The sequence below is a fragment of the Salmo salar genome, chromosome 14 (assembly GCF_965601325.2).
Source record: "Salmo salar chromosome 14, fSalSal1, whole genome shotgun sequence".
NCBI classification, from domain to species: domain Eukaryota; kingdom Metazoa; phylum Chordata; class Actinopteri; order Salmoniformes; family Salmonidae; genus Salmo; species Salmo salar.
This window is the reverse complement of record NC_138304.1, coordinates 99,273,598-99,299,688: the sequence shown is the minus strand read 5'-3', so window position 1 is coordinate 99,299,688 and position 26,091 is coordinate 99,273,598. Positions and strand designations below refer to the sequence as shown.

Genomic DNA, 26,091 nt, shown 5'->3' with positions numbered 1-26,091 from the left:
AACCATACCCTCACACCCAGCCTCTAACTCCCTCAGGATAAACAGACAGTGTAGAGAGACTGACTAAGGAACAGACAGATTACAAAACGAATAAAATACAAAACCGCAGACAGATTGTAGACCCCAACCGCAGACAGATTGTAGACCCCAACCGCAGACAGATTGTAGACCCCAACCGCAGACAGATTGTAGACCACAACCGCAGACAGATTGTAGACCACAACCGCAGACAGATTGTAGACCCCAACCGCAGACAGATTGTAGACCACAACCGCAGACAGATTGTAGACCCCAACCGCAGACAGATTGTAGACCACAACCGTAGACAGATTGTAGACTATAACGGCAAATCTTTATAACCAAACTACAATGTAAAAACCAAACTAGCTAGCTTAGAAATTGCCTATAAACAAAACTACAACTCTACAACCAAACTACAGACAACAGCCCAACTGCCAGATAAGAACAGGAGTTCTGGTGTTGCTAGGCAGGGATCTGGTCCAAGCAGACGCCAGATATCTGAAGCCGGAAAGTCCTGAGAGATTAGACAGGTAATCCTATTGGACTGTCTGAAATACCTCCCCCAGACACACACGATCAGTCATACCCCATCTCCTGCTCCATATGGGCCATAAAAGGACAAACATCAGAGAAAGCGAAGGTGAAAAGGAGGTGAGGGAGGGACTCACCGTGACTGGGGCTAAGCGCCATGTTCCCAGAATTCAAAGCTTCATCAAAACGCCCATATATCGTCTGTAACCTGTAGACAAGAGACGGGAAATGTCAGAATACACACATCTGCATGCACAAGAACACACACACACCAGCATAAGTGTAGCACACACACCGGTACACCTGTTTGCAACAACACACACACCATCCTCAATGTCAAGGTTTACATGAAAAACATTAAGACCAGAGCAAAAACACACGTGAGTGTGTGCGCACACACACACACACCGTCCTCTTGGCAGTCAAAACCCCTGACAGCTTAGCTCTCCTGATTTCTGATGATTAGCGTAGTGCCAGGCTCCTCAGCTGCAGAGCATTTCCACACCGCTCAACAATTAGCCGACATTAGCATTTCCATATTGATTTATGCTCTGAATTAGCATAGCATAGTGTAGCCTAGCCGTTATCCAAATAAGTGTAGCAGTAGCATTTCCATGTGGGATGATTAATGGGTTGGCGTGTTGCTACGTAGCGTAGCGGTAGCTCCCATACTAGTGTCACACGAGTCCTCTGCTCTTTGTATCCAACATGGTGCAGTGGCTCACAGAGACGGAGTGAGGGAGGGACAGAGGGAGGGACAGAGGGAGGGAGGGGGCAAGAGAGGGAGGAGGGAACGGGGGAAGAAAGAAACAGAAGAAGACAAACTCGTATTACACGGCGAAGCACCACCCTACGGAAAAGGTTCAATCTCAGGCTGTGTGTTTTGCATGACGTGCTGTGAGAAAACATGACTTCTTTTAAACTGCTCTAATTACGTTGGTAACCAGTTTATAATAACAATAAGGCACCCCGGGGGTTTGTGGTATATGGCCGATATACTACGGATAACGGCTGTATCCAGGCACTCCGTGTTGTGTCGCGCATAATAACAGCCCTTAGCCGTGGTATATTGGATATATACCATACCCCCTCGTGCCTTATTGCTTAAATCATAGCAATCAAACAAGTTCAATCGACCTCCAGTGATGGAAAATGATCTGGCGAGTTTAATAAAAAGGTGAATTATCTTTTCTCTTGCTACATATTGAAATTCCTTTATTATGTCATAGCTTGCAATAATTATTATTTTGAGGAAACCTGAATTTTGCTTTTAACGTTGTTACAAGTTCCTATAATATTCCTTCTTAATTGGCTCGATAACGTTAAGGGAAAAAATTGTTTATTGTATAGATATGGCAAATCCTCTCCTGCTGTTAAAGGAAAACAAATGGCTAGTTTTAGCTTGACCTGGCAACCCTGGTAGTAGCTAGCTGGCTCTAGCCTGACTAAAAACATAGCAAGCTAGCTAGCCTTTTTAGCTTCAACTTCTCTAAGTAAAATAATCAGATTCATGATTTTTTTTTTTTTTTTTTAAAATATGCCTTGGCAAATATTCTTCTACTTGACAAAGCAACCTAAAACATTATCCCAGTTTAATATGCTGCTTGTATATTAGCTAAAAATAGAACTCCAGGTTTTGGTTATGGAGAAAAAGCACATGGCTAGCTAGTTAGCTACAGCAGGTTCTACCATTTCACAATAGCCTGGAATCACTAGTTATTACTTCTAAACAAAATACCTTTTTGGGTGGATTCATGTTGTTTGGTTTACAGTTTGAACAGTCACTGAGATTATATTTGGTTATCAAAGCAAAATAGGTTACTTTGACAAATGGCCTATAGACCAGATCAAGGAACCAAGAGACATCACTGCCTTCACGGCTACGGAATGATACGGCGCTTCTCAATATTCAGGAAGTACAAAAGAATGTCGGCCATCAGATTTGCCACCAATGCTCCTTATAGGACACATCACTGCACTCCTCTGTAAACTGGTCATCTCTATACCTGTCACAAGACCCACTGGTTGATGCTTATTTATAAAACCCTCTTAGGCCTCACTCCCCCCTATCTGAGATATCTACTGCAGCCCTCATCCTCCACATACAACACCCGTTCTGCCAGTCACATTATGTTAAAGGTCCCCAAAGCACACACATCCCTGGGCGGCACCTCTTTTCAGTTCGCTGAAGCTAGCGACTGGAACGAGCTGCAACAAACACTCAAACTGGACAGTTTTATCTCCATCTCTTCATTCAAAGACTCAATCATGGACACTCTTACTGACAGTTGTGGCTGCTTTGCATGATGTATTGTTGTCACTACCTTCTTGCCCGTTGTGCTGTTGTCTGTGCCCTATAATGTTTGTACCATGTTTTGTGCTGCTACCATGTTGTTGTTATGTTGCTACCATTTGGTGGTTATGTTGTGTTGCTACCATGTTGTGTTGCTACCATGTAGTTGGTTATGCGGTGTTGCTACCATGTGGTGGTTATGTTGTGTTGCTACCATGTTGTGTTGCTACCATGTGGTGGTTATGTTGTGTTGCTACCATGTGGTGGTTATGTTGTGTTGCTACCATGTTGTGTTGCTACCATGTTGTGTTGCTACCATGTGGTGGTTATGTTGTGTTGCTACCATGTTGTGTTGCGTTGCTACCATGTGGTGGTTATGTTGTGTTGCTACCATGTTGTGTTGCTACCATGTTGTGTTGCTACCATGTGGTGGTTATGTTGTGTTGCTACCATGTTGTGTTGCTACCATGTTGTGTTGCTACCATGTGGTGGTTATGTTGTGTTGCTACCATGTTGTGTTGCTACCATGTTGTGTTGCTACCATGTGGTGGTTATGTTGTGTTGCTACCATGTTGTGTTGCTACCATGTGGTGGTTATGTTGTGTTGCTACCATGTTGTGTTGCTACCATGTGGTGGTTATGTTGTGTTGCTACCATGTTGTGTTGCTACCATGTTGTGTTGCTACCATGTGGTGGTTATGTTGTGTTGCTACCATGTGGTGGTTATGTTGTGTTGCTACCATGTTGTGTTGCTACCATGTTGTGTTGCTACCAGGTGGTGGTTATGTTGTGTTGCTACCATGCTGTGTTGTCATGTGTTGCTGCTTTGCTATGTTGTTTTAGGTCTCTCTTTATGTAGTGTTGTGTTGTCTCGTTGTGATGTGTTTTGTCCTATATTTATATTGTATTTTTTAAATCCCAGGCCTCGTCCCCGCAGGAGGCCTTTTGGTAGGCCGTTACTGTAAATAACAATTTGTTCTTAACTGCCTTGCTTAGTTAAATAAAGGTACAAAAAAAACTCCCCGTCTCTCCTTTCTTTTCCTAAGAATGTCACATTTATCATAGATGTCTTTTCTTCCTCTCCTCCCCCCCTCCACCTCCCTTCCTCCCCCTACCTTCCTCCCCCTCCTCCTCCCTCCCTCCCTCCCTCCCTCCCTCCCTCAAGGCTAAAACACATATGGTGAGGCTTACTAACATAACAACCATTTTCTGTTTCTGAAAGTGAAGCTGTGAAGACTCAATCTGTCTCTTTTACTCTCACTTCCTTTTCCTCCTTCCTTCCCCAATCGTCCACTCTCTCAAATATTTATATACCATTATTTACATTTTAGTCATTTAGCAGACACTCTTATCCAGAGCGACTTACAGTAGTGAATGCATACATTTCATACAATTTTTTCTCCGTACTGGTCCCCCGTGGGAATCGAACCCACAACCCTGGCGTTGCAAACACCACCTACCAACTGAGCCACACGGGACCTTATAATATATACAACATACAATCCACCTGCAGTGAAGCTGCTCAACATTTACATTACGTTCCAGTCATCTAGCAGACCCATCCAGAGTGACCCGAAGTAGCAACCATGGTTGAGCGCCCCGCTCAAGGGCAAATCGACAGAACCCCCCCCACCCAGCCGACTCGGGGACCCGAACCAGCGACCTCTCGTCCTAACCACCAGGCCACCATCATCGTCCCTCACCCTTCATCTCCACCATCATCGTCCCTCACCCTTCATCTCCACCATCATCGTCCCTCACCCTTCATCTCCACCATCATCGTCCCTCACCCTTCATCTCCACCATCATCGTCCCTCACCCTTCATCTCCACCATCATCGTCCCTCACCCTTCATCTCCACCATCATCGTCCCTCACCCTTCATCTCCACCATCATCGTCCCTCACCCTTCATCTCCACCATCATCGTCCCTCACCCTTCATCTCCACCATCATCGTCCCTCACCCTTCATCTCCACCATCATCGTCCCTCACCCTTCATCTCCACCATCATCGTCCCTCACCCTTCATCTCCACCATCATCGTCCCTCACCCTTCATCTCCACCATCATCGTCCCTCACCCTTCATCTCCACCATCATCGTCCCTCACCCTTCATCTCCACCATCATCGTCCCTCACCCTTCATCTCCACCATCATCGTCCCTCACCCTTCATCTCCACCATCATCGTCCCTCACCCTTCATCTCCACCATCGTCCCTCACCCTTCATCTCCACCATCATCGTCCTTCACCCTTCATCTCCACCATCGTCCCTCACCCTTCATCTCCACCATCATCGTCCCTCACCCTTCATCTCCACCATCATCGTCCCTCACCCTTCATCTCCACCATCATCGTCCTTCACCCTTCATCTCCACCATCATCGTCCCTCACCCTTCATCTCCACCATCGTCCCTCTCTTTTACCCTCTCTGCACAGCATTCACATAGCATGCAACATGTTAATCATTCTCACAGACAGAAAGAGAGAGAAGGCAGAAAGACAGACGGAGAAAGAGAGAGCGAGAGAAGGCAGAAAGACAGACGGAGAAAGAGAGAGCGAGAGAAGGCAGAAAGACAGACGGAGAGAGAGCGAGAGAAGGCAGAAAGACAGACGGAGAGAGAGCGAGAGAAGGCAGAAAGACAGACGGAGAGAGCGAGAGAAGGCAGAAAGACAGACGGAGAGAGCGAGAGAAGGCAGAAAGACAGACGGAGAGAGCGAGAGAAGGCAGAAAGACAGACGGAGAGAGAGCGAGAGAAGGCAGAAAGACAGACGGAGAGAGAGCGAGAGAAGGCAGAAAGACAGACGGAGAGAGAGCGAGAGAAGGCAGAAAGACAGACGGAGAGAGAGCGAGAGAAGGCAGAAAGACAGACGGAGAGAGAGCGAGAGAAGGCAGAAAGACAGACGGAGAGAGAGCGAGAGAAGGCAGAAAGACAGACGGAGAGAGAGCGAGAGAAGGCAGAAAGACAGACGGAGAGAGAGCGAGAGAAGGCAGAAAGACAGACGGAGAGAGAGCGAGAGAAGGCAGAAAGACAGACGGAGAGAGAGCGAGAGAAGGCAGAAAGACAGACGGAGAGAGAGCGAGAGAAGGCAGAAAGACAGACGGAGAGAGAGCGAGAGAAGGCAGAAAGACAGACGGAGAGAGAGCGAGAGAAGGCAGAAAGACAGACGGAGAGAGAGCGAGAGAAGGCAGAAAGACAGACGGAGAGAGAGCGAGAGAAGGCAGAAAGACAGACGGAGAGAGAGCGAGAGAAGGCAGAAAGACAGACGGAGAGAGAGCGAGAGAAGGCAGAAAGACAGACGGAGAGAGAGCGAGAGAAGGCAGAAAGACAGACGGAGAGAGAGCGAGAGAAGGCAGAAAGACAGACGGAGAGAGAGCGAGAGAAGGCAGAAAGACAGACGGAGAGAGAGCGAGAGAAGGCAGAAAGACAGACGGAGAGAGAGCGAGAGAAGGCAGAAAGACAGACGGAGAGAGAGCGAGAGAAGGCAGAAAGACAGACGGAGAGAGAGCGAGAGAAGGCAGAAAGACAGACGGAGAGAGAGCGAGAGAAGGCAGAAAGACAGACGGAGAGAGAGCGAGAGAAGGCAGAAAGACAGACGGAGAGAGCGAGAGAAGGCAGAAAGAGAAGACAGAAAGAGAAGGCAGAAAGAGAAGACAGAAAGAGAAGACAGAAAGAGAAGACAGAAAGAGAAGACAGAAAGAGAAGACAGAAAGAAGACAGAAAGAGAAGACAGAAAGAGAAGACAGAAAGAGAAGACAGAAAGAGAAGGCAGAAAGAGAGAACAAGAATGTAAGCTTTCTGCCCATATCAGATATTTCTATGTGCTGGGATTTTTTTTGTTACTCACAACCTCATGCTAGTCACATTAGCCTACTTTAACTCAACCATCCCGCAGGGGGGGACCGATCCCATAGAGGTTTTAAGAGTGAAATTAACAAGATTAAATTAGCAAAAAATATATAGGTAATCAAATTGTACAACTGAAGATCAACACAGGAGGAAAGGATTAGTCTTTTAACTCAAACTCTGTCAATCTTAATCATGCTAGCTAGCCAAATATGTCAGCTAGCTTACTGTCTAGCTCCAACTGTTTACTGGTGGTAACCATAGCAACATGGTCACTGGGGCAGCGCTAGCAGAGGTAAAGGTCACCATGAGGAGAGAGCCTTACCACAGCTCTGGAGGAGGTAAAGGTCACCATGAGGAGAGAGCCTTACCACAGCTCTGGAGGAGGTAAAGGTCACCATGAGGAGAGAGTCTTACCACAGCTCTGGAGGAGGTAAAGGCCACCATGAGGAGAGAGCCTTACCACAGCTCTGGAGGAGGTAATGGGCCACCATGAGGAGAGAGCCTTACCACAGCTCTGGAGGAGGTAAAGGCCACCATGAGGAGAGAGCCTTACCACAGCTCTGGAGGAGGTAAAGGCCACCATGAGGAGAGAGCCTTACCACAGCTCTGGAGGAGGTAAAGGTCACCATGAGGAGAGAGCCTTACCACAGCTCTGGAGGAGGTAAAGGCCACCATGAGGAGAGAGCCTTACCACAGCTCTGGAGGAGGTAAAGGTCACCATGAGGAGAGAGCCTTACCACAGCTCTGGAGGAGGTAAAGGCCACCATGAGGAGAGAGCCTTACCACAGCTCTGGAGGAGGTAAAGGTCACCATGAGGAGAGAGCCTTACCACAGCTCTGGAGGAGGTAAAGGTCACCATGAGGAGAGAGCCTTACCACAGCTCTGGAGGAGGTAAAGGTCACCATGAGGAGAGAGCCTTACCACAGCTCTGGAGGAGGTAATGGGCCACCATGAGGAGAGAGCCTTACCACAGCTCTGGAGGAGGTAAAGGTCACCATGAGGAGAGAGCCTTACCACAGCTCTGGAGGAGGTAAAGGTCACCATGAGGAGAGAGCCTTACCACAGCTCTGGAGGAGGTAAAGGTCACCATGAGGAGAGAGCCTTACCACAGCTCTGGAGGAGGTAAAGGTCACCATGAGGAGAGAGCCTTACCACAGCTCTGGAGGAGGTAAAGGCCACCATGAGGAGACTTTCATCACCAGAGGGTGTGGCCTACTCCCGAACGTGCACGTTGCTCACCACCCAACAATCACCCCAGAGCATCTGCACGACCACTCCCACCTGAGGAAGCAGACAGTAGGGATGTTTGCCAAGTCTCTAAAGGACGTGGCACTTGGTAGACAAACACCCCCCATGCCACACTGGACAGAGGAGCACCCAGAGACCCCTACCAGACCACTGCACCACCAAGGAGCCCCAGGCCCCCACCAGACCCAGCGCACCCCACCCACCACCAGAGCATCACCACCTCCATCGGCTTAGCCAGACTGGACCGGACCCAGCCTACTACCCCGCACCAGACCACCACCTCTACCAGACCAGACATGGCCCAACAGCAGGACCAGTGCAGCTACGCGGAGGTCCTTAGAGGACAGGAGTATTATGTAGGATTGAGTGAGATTAAACAGCTCCTCCAATACATCAGCACTAAACACGCACATATATCAGAACAAATGTTTGCTGATATCCTGTTTCTCTCACTCTTTACACCTTAGCAGTTAATAGTTACTGCATTTTTATACAGTGTTATTCTCTCTTCTTGCAACATGAAATCACTATCAGTTAACATGTGGAACATTCAGGGCCTAGACTCCTCAGCCTTCAGACTGAAGAGGTTAGATGTTGACGTCATCATTCTACAGGAGACATGTTGTAAGGCTGACATTGTCACTCACTGTCCCACAGGCTACAGAGAGGAAATTGTGCCGTCACAGAAACATACCTCTGTCAATAGAGGGAGAGAGTCTGGAGGATCATTTGGTACAAGTCTGAACCACAAATTCTAATTTATGCCCTCAAAATTGGTAAATAACACATTTGTATAAAACTGAAAAAAAATTAAAATAACTTGTACTGACAGAAAAATGAGTTCCTTTGCTCAATATATATCCCCCCTCAGAATCCCCATATTACTGAGAGGAGATATTTTCCACCCTTGAGGAAGAGACGTGCCATTTCCAGGTCCAGGGAAATGTGCTCATCTGTAGGGACACAAATGCGCGCACAAGAACACTACCTGATCTAACGAGCACACGAGGGGACAGCTTTATTACAGGCCATACTGTTTCTAACTGCCTTCATCTCCCCCATAGAAACAACAGCGACAGCACCATCAACCAAACCGGATAGGATCTGTTACGGCTCTGTCGAAGTCTGGGTCTGTATTTTGTCAATGGTAGGTTACAGGGACTCTTTGGGGAGATTCAACTATTGCTCACCTCTAGGCCACAGCACAGTCAATGTATGATTACAGACAATGACCCTTTCTCTCTCAGCTCATTCACTGTCAAGCCACTAACACCTCTGTCTGATCACAGCCTAATTACCTTGTTCTTCAAAAAAACAGACATGAAAACAATCACACATTCACAGCCCAGTAATCTGTACAACCAGAAAGCAACCAGTAAGCAAAACATCCAAACACTCACAGTAAAGGAGGAATCGATCTAGCAGTAAAAAACAAGCTACAGCTGAAGTCAGAAGTTTACATACACCTCAGCCAAATACATTTATACTCAGTTTCACAATTCCTGACATTTAATCCCAGTAACAATTCCCAGTTAGGATCACCACTTTGTTTTAAGAATGTGAAATGTCAGAATAATAGTAGAGAGAATGATTTATTTCAGCTTTTATTTCTTTCATCACATTCCCAGTGGGTCAGAAGTTTACACACACTCAATTAGTATTTGGTAGCATTGCCTTTAAATTGTTTAACTTGGGTCAAACGTTTCGGGTAGCCTTCCACAAGCTTCCCACAATAAGTTGGGTGAATTTTGTCCCATTCCTCCTGACAGAGCTGGTGTAACTGAGTCAGGTTTGTAGGCCTCCTTGCTCGCACACACTTTTTCAGTTCTGTCCACACATTTTCTATAGGATTGAGGTCAGGGCTTTGTGATGGCCACTCCAATACCTTGACTTTGTTGTCCTTAAGCCATTTTGCCACAACTTTGGAAGTATGCTTGGGGTCATTGTCTATTTGGAAGACCCATTTGCGACCAAGCTTTAACTTCCTGAGATTCTTGAGATGTTGCTTCAATATATCCACACAATTTTACATCCTCATGATGCCATCTATTTTGTGAAGTGCACCAGTCCCTCCTGCAGCAAAGCACCCTCACAACATGATGCTGCCACCTCCGTGCTTTACGGTTGGGATGGTGTTCTTCAGCTTGCAAGCATCCCCCTTTTTCCCCCAAACATAACGATGGTCATTATGGCCAAACAATTCTATTTTTGTTTCATCAGACCAGAGGACATTTCTCCAAAAAGTACGATCTTTGTCCCCATGTGCAGTTGCAAACCGTAGTCTGGCTTTTTTATGGCGGTTTTGGAGCAGTGGCTTCTTCCTTGTTGAGCGGCCTTTCAGGTTATGTCGATATAGGTCCTGTTCTGCTGTGGATATGAACACTTTTGCACCTGTTTCCTCCAGCATCTTCACAAGATCCTTTACTGTTGTTCTGGGATTGATTTTCAGTTTTCGCACCAAAGTACGTTCATCTCTAGGAGACAGAACACGTCTCCTTCCTGAGCGGTATGGCGGCTGCATGGTCCCATGGTGTTTATACTTGCGTACTATTGTTTGTACAGATGAACGTGGTACCTTCAGGCGTCTGGAAATTGCTCCCAAGGATGAACCAATTTATTTTTCTGAGGTCTTGGCTGATTTCTTTTGATTTTCCCATGATGTCAAGCAAAGAGGCACTGAGTTTGAAGGTAGGTCTTGAAATACATCCACAGGTACACCTCCAATTGACTCAAATTATGTCAATTAGCCTATCAGAAGCTTCTAAAGCCATAACATAATTTCCTGGAATTTTCCAAGCTGTTTAAAGGCACAGTCAACTTAGTGTATGTAAACCTCTGACCCACTGGAATTGTGATACAGTGAATTATAAGTGAAATAATCTGTCTGTAAACAATTGTTGGAAAAATTACTTGTGTCATGCACAAAGTAGATGTCCTAACCGACTTGCCAAAACTATAGTTTGTTAACAAGACATTTGTGGAGTGGTTGAAAAACGAGTTTTAATGACTCCAACCTAAGTGTATGTAAACTGCCGACTTGTCTGTCTGTCTGTCTGTTATATATATATATATATATATATATATATATATATATATTCAGGAAAACAGCAAAAAAGCACAACTGAAATTGATCAAATGAAATAAAAAAAGACCACAACTGGTTTGATGCAGTAAAATGATGAGGAAAACATTTAGAACACCATCAAACCAAAAGCACTGAGACCCAAATAATGGTGAATTACACCTACATTACTATGAGACTTTAAAACTCTATAAACGTACACTCAGAACCAAAACAGCACAGTACACCAGCAAGCAGCTGACACTAATTGAGGAGTCTATAAACACAAACAACTTCTGGAAAAACCTAAAAATAAATAAAAGTGGAATTAGCGATACAAAATGGTGATATATGGACGACCCATTTCTACAACACCGTTCAAGCTGATGCAAACACAGAACAACGCCAAATTCAAGAGAAGTTGAATGGATTAGAAAAAGCTATAAAGGACCATCAACATCCATTGGACTACTTACTGACCAGGAGCTCTATAAGAAACTTCAGGCTCTCAAATGTAAAAACGCATGCGGACCTGATGGCATCCTAAATGAGCTGCTCAAACTCACTAGTGCAAAATGTCAATTGGCTATATTAAAACTGTTTAATTTGATCCTGAGTGTAGGTTATTTCCCTGACATCTGGAATCAAGGACTCATAATCCCAATCTTTAAGAACGGAGACCAATTTGACCCTAACAATTACAGAGGCATTTGTGTGAACAGTAACCTGGGAAAGATTTTCTGTAGTATTATCAATGTAAGGAGTTCTAAACTTCTTTAATAAGCACAATGTCTTGAATAAAAGCCTAATTGGATTTATACCAAAACATCGCACAACCAATCATATTTACACCTTACACACCCTGATAGATAAACATGTCCACCAAAATAACACCAAAATGTACATTTGCTTTATTGACTTCTAAAAAGCATTTGATTCTATTTGGCATACAGGACTGTTCTACAAAGTCATTGAAAGTGGTGTAGGGAGTAAAATCTATGACATAATTAAATCAATGTATACTGGCAATACGTGCAGCATCAAAATTGGCAAGAAAAGAATTATTTAACCAGGGACGGGGCCTTCGCCAGGGTTTCAGTCTGAGCCCTGCACTCTTCAATATTTACAACAACAAATTGGCCACTATTCTAGAAGAATCCTCAGCCCCATTTCCCCAAATGTAATTATTAATGATGTTATTGTTGTAAATCTACAAACAATGCTTTGGCAATATGTACATTGTTACATCATGCCAATAAAGTAAATTTTATTGAAATGTATAGTCAGAGACAGGGCAGAGAAAGAGAGAGGGCAGAAAGAGGGCAGAAGAGAGAGAGAGAGGGCAGAAAGAGGGCAGAAAGAGAGAGAGAGGGCAGAAAGAGGGCAGGAGAGAGAGAGAGAGAGAGGGCAGAAAGAGAGAGACGGCAGAGAGGAGGCTGTGTGTGCTCAGAATGACAACACTACAGACTCCTTATTACGGTAACCACGGTGACCAGAGCAAGTCACTCAATGGACCTCTTCAGAGACGACCCACTCCTCCCCCTCTTCCTCTGTCCTCCTCTTCATTGTCCAGTATAAAGCGTCTCTGTGTGTGACTGTGTGAGGGGCAGAGTGGAGCATGGTGTGGACTGGGACAGAGATACCACGGGATGTAACATACACTTAGTATTCACAGTCCAAACCACTGACACTTGTCATTGGCCAGTAAAAAGTACACAGCAACAGAACTCGCAGACTAGCCAGACAGAACAGCTCATTTTATCATTATTTTACACAGACCAGTATTCTCAACATGTTTCTCCACAAAAAAGTGTCAACAATAATGGCGTGATGCCAATACATGGCACAAACACACACACACACACAACCAAACACAACCACACACACACACTCACCGTGCGGCAGGCAGGCCACTCTTTCCCAGGTCGGCTCTGACTCTCTCTCCTATGTGGCGATATACATCCACCAGCGATGCTGTGGCAGCCTCACGGACCTGCACACAGGAATACACAACATCCCATAATATAGGTTATCCCGTATCTACATAACTAATGAAAATATAGATTATGTCATTCATATTATTACAGTTAAGTGATTTAGCAGATCTCTTAAACAGGGGGATAAGCATTAAACATGGTTTAGTATGATTATAATGATCCTTGACTGTAAACACGACCATCATAAAACAAACTACAGGCACACAGGGTGAGTGGCATCAGATAACTCTGACCGGCCTAGCGAGAGTAAGGCGTTACCCTGCCCTTGTGTGTGTGTGTGTGTGTGTGTGTGTGTGTGTGTGTGTGTGTGTGTGTGTGTGTGTGTGTGTGTGTGTGTGTGTGTATTTCTGAGGTGTATGTACTCTGTGTGATTTACAGTGCCTTCTGAAAGTATTCACACCCCTTGACTTAGTCCACATGTTGTTGTGTTACAGCCTGAATGAAATAGATGTTTCTTTCCCTCACCCATCTACCCACAAAACCCTATAATGACAAAAACAGTGAAAACATGTTCTAAGATACTTTTGCTAATGTATTGAAAATAAAATACAGCATTGTCATTTACACAAGTATTCATACCCCTATACATGTTAGAATCTCCTTAGGCAGCGATTACAGCTGTGAGTCATTCTGGGTAAGTCTAAGAACTTTGCACACCTGGATGGTACAATATTTTCACATTTAAAAATATGTGAAAATTCTTCTCTGTCAAGTTGGTTGTCGATCATTGCTAGACAGCGATTTTCAAGTCTTGACATAGATTTTCAAGCTGATTTAAGTCAAAACTGTGACTCGGCCACTCAGGAACATTGAAAGTCGTCTTAGTAAGCAACTCCAGTGTATATTTAGCGTTGCGTTTGGGGTTATTGTCCTACCGAACGGTGAATTTGTCTCCCAGTGTCTGTTGGAAAGCAAACTGAACCAGGTTTTCCTCTAGGATTTTGCCTGTGATTATAGCTTTTCTTTTTATCTTAAACTCCCAAGTGGTTGCTGACGACAAGCATACCCATAACATGATGCAGCCACCACCATGCTTGACAATATGAAGAGTGGTACTCCGTGACGTGTTGTATTGGATTTGCACCAAACAAAACCCTTTGCGTTCAATATAAAGATCATTTCTTTGTCACATTTTTTGCAGTTTCACTTTAGTGCCTTGTTGCAAACAGGATGCATGTTTTGGAATATTTTGTAGTCTGTACAGGCTTCATTTTCACTCTGTCATTTAGGTTAGTGTTGTGGGGTTCTCAGGGTTCTCTCTCACCCAGCTATTTAACGTGTTTCAGTGGTGAAACCCGGGTTCTCACCCAGCTATTTAACATGTTTCAGTGGTGAAACCCGGGTTCTCACCCAGCTATTTAACGTGTTTCAGTGGTGAAACCCGGGTTCTCACCCAGCTATTTAACATGTTTCAGTGGTGAAACCAGGGTTCTCTCTCACCCAGCTATTTAACATGTTTCAGTGGTGAAACCAGGGTTCTCTCTCACCCAGCTATTTAACATGTTTCAGTGGTGAAACCAGGGTTCTCTCTCACCCAGCTATTTAACGTGTTTCAGTGGTGAAACCAGGGTTCTCACCCAGCTATTTAACGTGTTTCAGTGGTGAAACCAGGGTTCTCCCTCACCCAGCTATTTAACATGTTTCAGTGGTGAAACCAGGGTTCTCCCTCACCCAGCTATTTAACATGTTTCAGTGGTGAAACCAGGGTTCTCACCCAGCTATTTAACGTGTTTGTGGTGAAACCAGGGTTCTCACCCAGCTATTTAACGTGTTTGTGGTGAAACCAGGGTTCTCTCACCCAGCTATTTAACATGTTTCAGTGGTGAAACCAGGGTTCTCACCCAGCTATTTAACGTGTTTGTGGTGAAACCAGGGTTCTCTCTCACCCAGCTATTTAACGTGTTTGTGGTGAAACCAGGGTTCTCTCTCACCCAGCTATTTAACGTGTTTCAGTGGTGAAACCAGGGTTCTCTCACCCAGCTATTTAACGTGTTTCAGTGGTGAAACCAGGGTTCTCTCACCCAGCTATTTAACATGTTTCAGTGGTGAAACCAGGGTTCTCCCACCCAGCTATTTAACATGTTTCAGTGGTGAAACCAGGGTTCTCTCACCCAGCTATTTAACGTGTTTGTGGTGAAACCAGGGTTCTCTCTCACCCAGCTATTTAACGTGTTTCAGTGGTGAAACCAGGGTTCTCTCTCACCCAGCTATTTAACGTGTTTCAGTGGTGAAACCAGGGTTCTCACCCAGCTATTTAACGTGTTTCAGTGGTGAAACCAGGGTTCTCACCCAGCTATTTAACGTGTTTGTGGTGAAACCAGGGTTCTCTCTCACCCAGCTATTTAACGTGTTTGTGGTGAAACCAGGGTTCTCTCTCACCCAGCTATTTAACGTGTTTGTGGTGAAACCAGGGTTCTCTCTCACCCAGCTATTTAACGTGTTTCAGTGGTGAAACCAGGGTTCTCTCACCCAGCTATTTAACATGTTTCAGTGGTGAAACCAGGGTTCTCTCTCACCCAGCTATTTAACATGTTTCAGTGGTGAAACCAGGGTTCTCTCTCACCCAGCTATTTAACATGTTTCAGTGGTGAAACCAGGGTTCTCACCCAGCTATTTAACATGTTTCAGTGGTGAAACCAGGGTTCTCTCTCACCCAGCTATTTAACATGTTTCAGTGGTGAAACCAGGGTTCTCTCTCACCCAGCTATTTAACATGTTTCAGTGGTGAAACCAGGGTTCTCTCACCCAGCTATTTAACGTGTTTCAGTGGTGAAACCAGGGTTCTCTCACCCAGCTATTTAACATGTTTCAGTGGTGAAACCAGGGTTCTCTCTCACCCAGCTATTTAACATGTTTCAGTGGTGAAACCAGGGTTCTCTCACCCAGCTATTTAACATGTTTCAGTGGTGAAACCAGGGTTCTCACCCAGCTATTTAACATGTTTCAGTGGTGAAACCAGGGTTCTCTCACCCAGCTATTTAACATGTTTCAGTGGTGAAACCAGGGTTCTCTCACCCAGCTATGTAACATGTTTCAGTGGTGAAACCAGGGTTCTCTCACCCAGCTATGTAACATGTTTCAGTGGTGAAACCAGGGTTCTCTCACCCAGCTATTTAACATGTTTCAGTGGTGAAACCAGGGTTCTCACCCAGCTATGTAACATGTTTCAGTGGTGAAACCAGGGTTCTCTCACCCAGCTATGTAACATGTTTCAGTGGTGAAACCAGGGTTCTCTCACCCAGCTATGTAACATGTTTCAGTGGTGAAACCAGGGTTCTCTCACCCAGCTATTTAACGTGTTTCAGTGGTGAAACCAGGGTTCTCTCACCCAGCTATTTAACAGTCTCCCATTGACTGTCTAATAACAGGGTAAAGGATTAGAATGAGTAACTCCAGCACACTGGAATTTCTGTATTGTTGAATACTTCACCATAGAAACGCAATGACTAGAACTTCTATGTGATCCACAATGTGTTTAATGGAACTCAGACTTATATCAGTTCTATGTTACAGGGTTTTCTCTCCATGTTACATTAAACCTGTTCCTGGAGAGCTACCATCCTGTAGGTTCACTACAACCCTAATGTAGCGTACCTGATTCTAGTAATTAGCTGGTTGATAAGCTGAATCAGGTTAGTTACAACTGAGGTTGGAGTTAAAACCTACAGGAGGGTATCTCTCCAGGAACAGGGTTGGAGTTTAAACCTACAGCAGGGTATCTCTCCAGGAACAGGGTTGGAGTTTAAACCTACAGGAGGGTATCTCTCCAGGAACAGGGTTGGAGTTAAAACCTACAGGAGGGTATCTCTCCAGGAACAGGGTTGGAGTTTAAACCTACAGGAGGGTATCTCTCCAGGAACAGGGTTGGAGTTAAAACCTACAGGAGGGTCTCTCTCCAGGAACAGGGTTGGAGTTAAAACCTACAGGAGGGTCTCTCTCCAGGAACAGGGTTGAAGACCCCTGCTTTGGATGTTTTTAATACAGGCAGGGACAGGGACAGAGTCCGGGGGACAAAAAGGGATTCAGACTCTCACCTGTGGGTTCTGGTCTCCAGTTAGAGTGCAGAGGTGGGGAACGATCTTACTGAGACGCAACGGCTGAGCACCATACCTGAGAGAGGGAAGGAGAGAGGGGGAGAGAGAGGGAAGGAGAGAGAGGGAAGGAGAGAGAGAGGGAAGGAGAGAGAGAGGGAAGGAGAGAGAGGGGGAAGGAGAGAGAGGGAAGGAGAGAGAGGGAAGGAGAGAGAGGGAAGGAGAGAGAGGGAAGGAGAGAGAGGGAAGGAGAGAGAGGGGGAGAGAGGGGGAAGGAGAGAGAGGGAAGGAGAGAGAGGGGGAGAGAGGGGGAGAGAGAGGGGGAGAGAGAGGGGGAGAGAGAGGGGGAAGGAGGGAGAGGGAAGGAGGGAGAGGGAAGGAGGGAGAGGGAAGGAGGGAGAGGGAAGGAGGGAGAGAGGGAAGGAGGGAGAGAGGGAAGGAGGGAGAGGGAAGGAGGGAGAGGGAAGGAGGGAGAGGGAAGGAGGGAGAGAGGGAGAGGGAAGGAGAGAGAGAAGGAGAGAGAGAGGGGGAGGGAAGGAGGGAGAGAAGGAGAGAGAGGGGGAGGGAGATGGTATAAGTTTAGCAGGGTAACCCACCATTCTGCAACATTCACCAGCAGACCATAGAGAGACCTTTAGCCTTTTGCTGCATAGCATGTAGCAGCTTAGCACAACAGTGCTGCTATTAGCAAGATGATGCAACAATCAGTGAGGCGATTCCAGCTTTATAGCAGGGATGGGCAACTCCAGTCCCCTGAAGACACAGCTGATTTAGTGTCACACTTCTGCCCCGACTCATCATGATCTACAGTTTACAATGCAGTGAGGTTAATAAAGTCGGCTGTGTTTGCCAGGGTGCAGTGAGGTTAATAAAGTCGGCTGTGTTTGCCAGGGTGCAGTGAGGTTAATAAAGTCGGCTGTGTCTGCCAGGGTGCAGTGAGGTTAATAAAGTCGGCTGTGTCTGCCAGGGTGCAGTGAGGTTAATAAAGTCGGCTGTGTTTGCCAGGGTGCAGTGAGGTTAATAAAGTCGGCTGTGTTTGCCAGGGTGCAGTGAGGTTAATAAAGTCGGCTGTGTCTGCCAGGGTGCAGTGAGGTTAATAAAGTCGGCTGTGTTTGCCAGGGTGCAGTGAGGTTAATAAAGTCGGCTGTGTCTGCCAGGGTGCAGTGAGGTTAATAAAGTCGGCTGTGTTTGCCAGGGTGCAGTGAGGTTAATAAAGTCGGCTGTGTCTGCCAGGGTGCAGTGAGGTTAATAAAGTCGGCTGTGTCTGCCAGGGTGCAGTGAGTTGAATAAAGTCGGCTGTGTCTGCCAGGGTGCAGTGAGGTTAATAAAGTCGGCTGTGTTTGCCAGGGTGCAGTGAGGTTAATAAAGTCGGCTGTGTTTGCCAGGGTGCAGTGAGGTTAATAAAGTCGGCTGTGTTTGCCAGGGTGCAGTGAGGTTAATAAAGTCGGCTGTGTTTGCCAGGGTGCAGTGAGGTTAATAAAGTCGGCTGTGTTTGCCAGGGTGCAGTGAGGTTAATAAAGTCGGCTGTGTTTGCCAGGGTGCAGTGAGGTTAATAAAGTCGGCTGTGTTTGCCAGGGTGCAGTGAGTTGAATAAAGTCGGCTGTGTCTGCCAGGGTGCAGTGAGGTTAATAAAGTCGGCTGTGTTTGCCAGGGTGCAGTGAGGTTAATAAAGTCGGCTGTGTTTGCCAGGGTGCAGTGAGGTTAATAAAGTCGGCTGTGTCTGCCAGGGTGCAGTGAGGTTAATAGTCGGCTGTGTCTGCCAGGGTGCAGTGAGGTTAATAAAGTCGGCTGTGTCTGCCAGGGTGCAGTGAGGTTAATAAAGTCGGCTGTGTTTGCCAGGGTGCAGTGAGGTTAATAGTCGGCTGTGTTTGCCAGGGTGCAGTGAGGTTAATAAAGTCGGCTGTGTTTGCCAGGGTGCAGTGAGGTTAATAAAGTCGGCTGTGTTTGCCAGGGTGCAGTGAGGTTAATAGTCGGCTGTGTTTGCCAGGGTGCAGTGAGGTTAATAGTCGGCTGTGTTTGCCAGGGTGCAGTGAGGTTAATAGTCGGCTGTGTTTGCCAGGGTGCAGTGAGGTTAATAAAGTCGGCTGTGTTTGCCAGGGTGCAGTGAGGTTAATAAAGTCGGCTGTGTTTGCCAGGATGCAGTGAGTTTAATAGTCGGCTGTGTTTGCCAGGATGCAGTGAGGTTAATAAAGTCGGCTGTGTTTGCCAGGGTGCAGTGAGGTTAATAAAGTCGGCTGTGTTTGCCAGGGTGCAGTGAGGTTAATAGTCGGCTGTGTTTGCCAGGGTGCAGTGAGGTTAATAAAGTCGGCTGTGTTTGCCAGGGTGCAGTGAGGTTAATAAAGTCGGCTGTGTTTGCCAGGGTGCAGTGAGGTTAATAAAGTCGGCTGTGTTTGCCAGGGTGCAGTGAGGTTAATAAAGTCGGCTGTGTTTGCCAGGGTGCAGTGAGGTTAATAAAGTCGGCTGTGTTTGCCAGGGTGCAGTGAGGTTAATAAAGTCGGCTGTGTTTGCCAGGGTGCAGTGAGGTTAATAAAGTCGGCTGTGTCTGCCAGGGTGCAGTGAGGTTAATAGTCGGCTGTGTTTGCCAGGGTGCAGTGAGGTTAATAAAGTCGGCTGTGTTTGCCAGGGTGCAGTGAGGTTAATAAAGTCGGCTGTGTCTGCCAGGGTGCAGTGAGGTTAATAAAGTCGGCTGTGTTTGCCAGGGTGCAGTGAGGTTAATAAAGTCGGCTGTGTCTGCCAGGGTGCAGTGAGGTTAATAAAGTCGGCTGTGTCTGCCAGGGTGCAGTGAGGTTAATAGTCGGCTGTGTTTGCCAGTGATGGGGAAAAGATGACACCACTCAGACCCCTGTGGACTGGAGTTTCCCATCCCTGCTTTAGAGCACCTCGAGCCTCTTTATACTTAAACTTTTTGTAAAAATACCGTCGGCTACACATATTGCTCAGATGTAAACTTGGGTACTTGCTACGTCTCGACTGGTAGCTTACGACACTCGCCCCCCTTGCAGCAGGGCATTGGCAACAGAATTGTCTCGTTGAGCTGATACTCCTACAGTATACATGGTAATAGCAGAGCAATACTTTTGAAACAGCTGAAATGTACAGACACATTTTCCTAATATTTAAAAATACTTGTTTTATTGATTTTACACTTGAAAATTGTAGTAACAGCCTGTTACATTCGGAAATTCTTATTTACAATGACGGCCTAGGAACAGTGGGTTAACTGCCTTGTTCAGGGGCAGAACGACAGATTTTTACCTTGACAGCTCGGGGATTTGATCTTGTAACCTTCCGGGTTACTAGTCCAACACTCTAACCACTAGGCTACCTGCCGCCCCATATGCCACATGGCACATATTGCACTTTTACTTTCTTCTCCAACACTTTGTTTTTGCATTATTTAAACCAAATTGGACATGTTTCATTATTTATTAGAGATTAAACAGATTTTATTGATGCATTATATTAAGTTAAAATAAGTGTTCATTCAGTATTGTTGTAATTGTCATTATTAAAAATATTATTATTAAAAATATATATTTAAAAAATAAAAACAAATCAACATCGGCTTTTTTTGGTCCTCCAATAAAATCGGTCGACCTCTAAAGAGGACGTGTCTTTTTTTGGTCCTCCAATAAAATCGGTCGACCTCTAAAGAGGACGTGTCTTTTTTTGGTCCTCCAATAAAATCGGTCGACCTCTAAAGAGGACGTGTCTTTTTTTGCTGAGTTTATTAGGTCTATGAGTTGGTGAACTAAGTGAAAGGGTGAACATTTACGTCATTTAGCAGACGCTCTTATCCAGAGCGACTTACACACTGCCACCTGGAGTGTGTTGTTTGAACAGGTACAAAGCCAAGGACGGTGATTTACTGCCACCTGGAGTTATGACATCATTGCTCACAGCTATAATTACATTGGCTGATCACACCAGATGACCTGGAAGGAATTACGTGATCCTTCCTTAACCCATAGGAAGTCACAACCGGTTGACAACGTTAAAAATGTGAAAGTTAAAAAAAAAAACTGGCTTTTGGGCACCAGAGTCCTCTATAGAACTCTATGGTGCGTCTGTCCCGGTCCCTCAAAACATGTTCCATGTAAGCAGCAGTCTCACTCTCCGTATGACCTGTGACCTATGGAAGTGATTGATGGTGAAAGAGGAAGTACTCACGTGTTGAGCGTGGCGCAGAGAACCAGACAAACCCCCTCTCTGCTGCGGAAGTTCTTATGTTTAAAACCAGGAAGCAACCTCTCCCACACATACTGCAGATTAAGAGACAGAGAAAGAGAGCGAGAGAGAGATAGAGAGAGAGGGAGAGAGAGGGAGAGATTATTTGGAACCAAGGACTGATCACCCCAATCCACAAAAGTGGAGACAAATTTGACCCCAATAACTACCGTGGGATGTGTGTCAACAGCAACCTTGGGTAAATCCTCTGCATTATCATTAACAACAAACTTGTACATTTCTTCAACGAAAACAATGTACTGAGCAAATGTCAAATTGGTGTTTTACCAAATTACCTTATGAGGGCCTGCTTTACAAATCGATGGAAAGGGGTGTTGGGAGAAGAAACATACGCCATTATAAAATCCATGTACGCAAACAACAAGTGAGTAGTTAAAATTGGCAAAAAAACATTAAAAATCCACAGGGCCGTGGGGTGAGACAGGGATGCAGCTTGAGCACCACCCTCTTGAACATATATATCAATGAATTGGCGACGGTAGAACAGTCTGCAGCACCTGGCCTCACCCTACTAGAATCTGAAGTCAAATGTCTACTGTTTGCTGACGAGCTGGTGCTTCTGTAGCCAACCAAGGAGGGCCTACAGAAGCACCTACATCTTCTGCACAGACCTGGGCCCTGACAGACCTGGGCCCTGAAAGACCTGGGCCCTGACAGACCTGGGCCCTGACAGACCTGGGCCCTGACAGACCTGGGCCCTGACAGACCTGGGCCCTGACAGACCTGGGCCCTGACAGACCTGGGCCCTGACAGACCTGGGCCCTGACAGACCTGGGCCCTGAAAGACCTGGGCCCTGACAATGAATATCAGTAAGACCAAAATAACAGTGTTCCAAAAAAGGTCCAGTTGCCAGGACAACAAACACAAATTCCATCTAGACACCGTCGTCCTAGAGCACACAAACAACTATACATACCTCGGCCTAAACATCAGCACCACAGGTAACTTCCACAAAGATGTGAATGATCTGAGAGACAAGGCAAGAAGTGCCTTCTATGCCATCAAAAGGAACATAAAATTCGACATACCAATTAGGATCTGGCTAAAAATCCTTGAATCAGTCATAGAACCCATTGTCTTTTATGGTTGTGAGGTCTGGGGTCCGCTCACCAAACAAGAATTCACAAAATGGGACAAACACCCAAGTGAGACTGCATGCAGAATACTGCAAAAATATCCTTAGCAGAATTAGGCCGATACCCGCTAATTATCAAAATCTAGAAAAGAGACGTTATATTCTACAACCACCTAAAAGGAAGTGATTCCCAAACCTTCCATAACAAAGCCATCACCTACAGAGAGATAAACCTGGAGAAGAGTCCCCTTAGCAAGCTGGTCCTGGGGCTCTGTTCACAAACACAAACAGACCCCACAGAGCCCCAGGACAGCAACACAATTAGACCCAACCAAATCATGAGAAAACAAAAAGATAATTACTTGACACATTGGAAAGAATTAACAAAAAAACAGAGCAAACTAGAATGTTATTTGGCCCTAAACAGAGAGTACACAGTGGCAGAATACCTGACCAGTGTGACTGACCCAAACTTAAGGAAAGCTTTGACTATGTACAGACTCAGTGAGCATAGCCTTGCTATTGAGAAAGGCCGCCGTAGGCAGACCTGGCTCTCAAGAGAAGACAGGCTATGTGCACACTGCCCACAAAATGAGGTGGAAACTGAGCTGCACTTCCTAACCTCCTGCCCAATGTATGACCATATTAGAGACACATATTTCCTTCAGATTACACAGATCTACAAAGATTTGAAAAAAAAACACAACTATTTTGATAAACTCCCATATCTACTGGGTGAAATACCACAGTGTGTCATCACAGCAGCAATATTTGTGACCTGTTGCCACAAGAAAAGGGCAACCAGTGAAGAACAAACACCATTGTAAATACAACCCATATTTATGTTTATTTATTTTCCCTTTTGTACTTGAACTATTTGCACATCATTACAACAGTGTATATAGACAATATGACATTTGAAATGTCTTTATTATTTTTGGAACATTTGTGAGTGTAATGTTTACTGTTCATTTTTTATTGTTTGTTTCACTTTTGTTTATTATCTACTTCACTTGCTTTTGGCAATGTAAACATATGTTTATCCATGCCAATAAAGCCCTGAGAGACAGTTCATACTGAAGGAATCTGTGGGAGGGAAACTGCGTGGGGCTCAGCAGATTACTGCTTATAAAGGAGGTTACGGTCTGTGGTGTGTGTGTGTGTGTGTGTGTGTGTGTGTGTGTGTGTGTGTGTGTGTGTGTGTGTGTGTGTGTGTGTGTTTCATTGCACTGTCATTCATTTGCAGTTCAGGTTATGTCCAGAAGAGGGAGCAGCTATCCTGATGCTGTCTGTATTAATCTAGTAAACTGTGGTGAATGATGGATTCCTGATGCTGTCTGTATTAATCTAGTAATCTGTGGTGAATGATGGATTCCCGATGCTGTCTGTATTAATCTAGTAAACTGTGGTGAATGATGGATTCCTGATGCTGTCTGTATTAATTTAGTAATCTGTGGTGAATGATGGATTCCTGATGCTGTCTGTATTAATCTAGTAATCTGTGGTGAATGATGGATTCCTGATGCTGTCTGTATTAATCTAGTAAACTGTGGTGAATGATGGATTCCTGATGCTGTCTGTATTAATCTAGTAAACTGTGGTGAATGATGGATTCCTGATGCTGTCTGTATTAATCTAGTAAACTGTGGTGAATGATGGATTCCTGATGCTGTCTGTATTAATCTAGTAAACTGTGGTGAATGATGGATTCCTGATGCTGTCTGTATTAATCTAGTAATCTGTGGTGAATGATGGATTCCTGATGCTGTCTGTATTAATCTAGTAATCTGTGGTGAATGATGGATTCCTGATGCTGTCTGTATTAATCTAGTAATCTGTGGTGAATGATGGATTCCTGATGCTGTCTGTATTAATCTAGTAAACTGTGGTGAATGATGGATTCCTGATGCTGTCTGTATTAATCTAGTAAACTGTGGTGAATGATGGATTCCTGATGCTGTCTGTATTAATCTAGTAAACTGTGGTGAATGATGGATTCCTGATGCTGTCTGTATTAATCTAGTAAACTGTGGTGAATGATGGATTCCTGATGCTGTCTGTATTAATCTAGTAATCTGTGGTAAATGATGGATTCCTGGTGGAATAGGAGGTAGAGCCTGGGGGTTTGGATGCTCTCTCTCTCTGAGGTGCTGAACTCCCTTACCCAGCAGGCACCGCTGGGGAAATATCCTCACGACATTACAGGCAGTTTGTTGTCATCTGGTTATAACGTAACATAACCAGGCTGTGAGGACGCGACCTCAGCCTGTTCTGTTAGCAGATCTATGAGGAGGAGGAGGGGGAGGAGGAGGAGGAGGAGGGGGAGGGGGAGAGGAGGAGGGGGAGAGGAGGAGGAGGGGGAGAGGAGGAGGAGGAGAGGCAGGCCTCCAGGGCTGAGACTGTATGTAGTAACCCTGCACTACAGGAAGAGACAGGATCTCTCTCAACATGGGTGAGGCAGTGTGTGTGTGTGTGTGTGTGTGTGTGTGTGTGTGTGTGTATAATGTACGTGCCAATGCTTATGTGTGTGTGTGTATAACGTACGTGCCAATGCGTGTGTGTGTGTGTGTGTGTGTGTGTGTGTGTGTGTGTGTGTGTGTGTGTGTGTGTGCGTGCGTGCGTGCGTGCGTGCGTGCGCGTCTCTCACCATAGGCGATGCGGTCACTTCCATACAGCGAAGGATAAGATTTTGACTCTGTTCTCTGACCTGGTCCTTACTGTCCCCCAACCTGTCCACCAGGGCTGGGACGACTGGAGGGGACACACAGTCAAATGGCATATTACAATACTGGACTTCATAATGAAACGTTGGTAGTACAGAGGTGAGACGGTGGGTCTATGTCCCTGTAGAGTCCAGATGTCTGGATGGAAGCAGACTGACTTCAGGTCTTCCTTAGTAGCCACTAGTTTCACTGCTACAGATTTAAATAATCCTCCGATTTGTCCTTGGAACCTCTCACACACACACACACACACACACACACACACACACACACACACACACACACACACACACACACACACACACACACACACACACACACACACACACACACACACACACACACCCCGAGGGCGAGGAAGGTTGCAGTAGGATGACATCACCCTGTCACTCCCCAGCTGATGTTTTCGGGGAGGGGGGGGGAGGGGGGGGGGGGATTGGGTTGTTGCTACCACAACAGCTGGGTTCCTAGGCAACAGGGACAATAGAGGTCCAACACACAGTGACAGGGGGCATTGTAGCAGAGACACACGTCGTCATCAAACACAAACATGTGAATGTGTGAGGTCATTGTGGTATTATTTGCATCCTAGCTCTTCATAAACAGCTGTTTCACTTCCTCACAATACTGGACACACCCCCTCGCAGAACAAGATGGCCTCAGAGATCATCAACAACAGATGGGAGAGAAGAACAGTCACACACACACACACACACACACACACACACACACACACACACACACACACACTGAGGAGAGAGTTAATTATGTGCAGATTAAGAATGACACTCATTAATCACTATGATCTCATCTCCTCCCCCTCTGTGTCGACAGAGAAACGAGTGGAGAGGAGGAGTGGAGAGGAGGAGTGGAGAGGAGTGGAGAGGAGGAGTGGAGAGGAGGAGTGGAGAGGAGAGGAGAAGTAGAGAGGAGGAGTGGAGGAGTGGAGAGGAGAGGGACGAGTGGAGGAGTGGAGAGGAGGAGTAGAGAGGAGGAGTGGAGAGGAGTGGAG

General features: G+C 45.8%; 1 protein-coding gene across 27 annotated transcripts in view; it reads right to left on the bottom strand.

The window, feature by feature from the left end:
- Positions 1 to 26,091, bottom strand: part of LOC106592465 (CLIP-associating protein 2) — a 129,636-nt gene that overhangs the window by 83,343 nt on the left and 20,202 nt on the right. For 26 of the 27 annotated variants that reach the window (XM_082961304.1, XM_082961301.1, XM_082961305.1 and 23 more), the window contains exons 3-7: positions 25,004 to 25,107; positions 21,203 to 21,294; positions 17,036 to 17,111; positions 12,900 to 12,997; positions 690 to 760 (exon numbers count right to left, since the gene is read on the bottom strand). In XM_082961304.1, the coding sequence (XP_082817430.1) occupies positions 690 to 760; positions 12,900 to 12,997; positions 17,036 to 17,111; positions 21,203 to 21,294; positions 25,004 to 25,107 (441 nt within the window). Of the gene's footprint in view, positions 1 to 689; positions 761 to 960; positions 1,267 to 12,899; positions 12,998 to 17,035; positions 17,112 to 21,202; positions 21,295 to 25,003; positions 25,108 to 26,091 lie in introns of those variants that run through there. The other variant, XM_082961329.1, reaches the window with a different exon arrangement.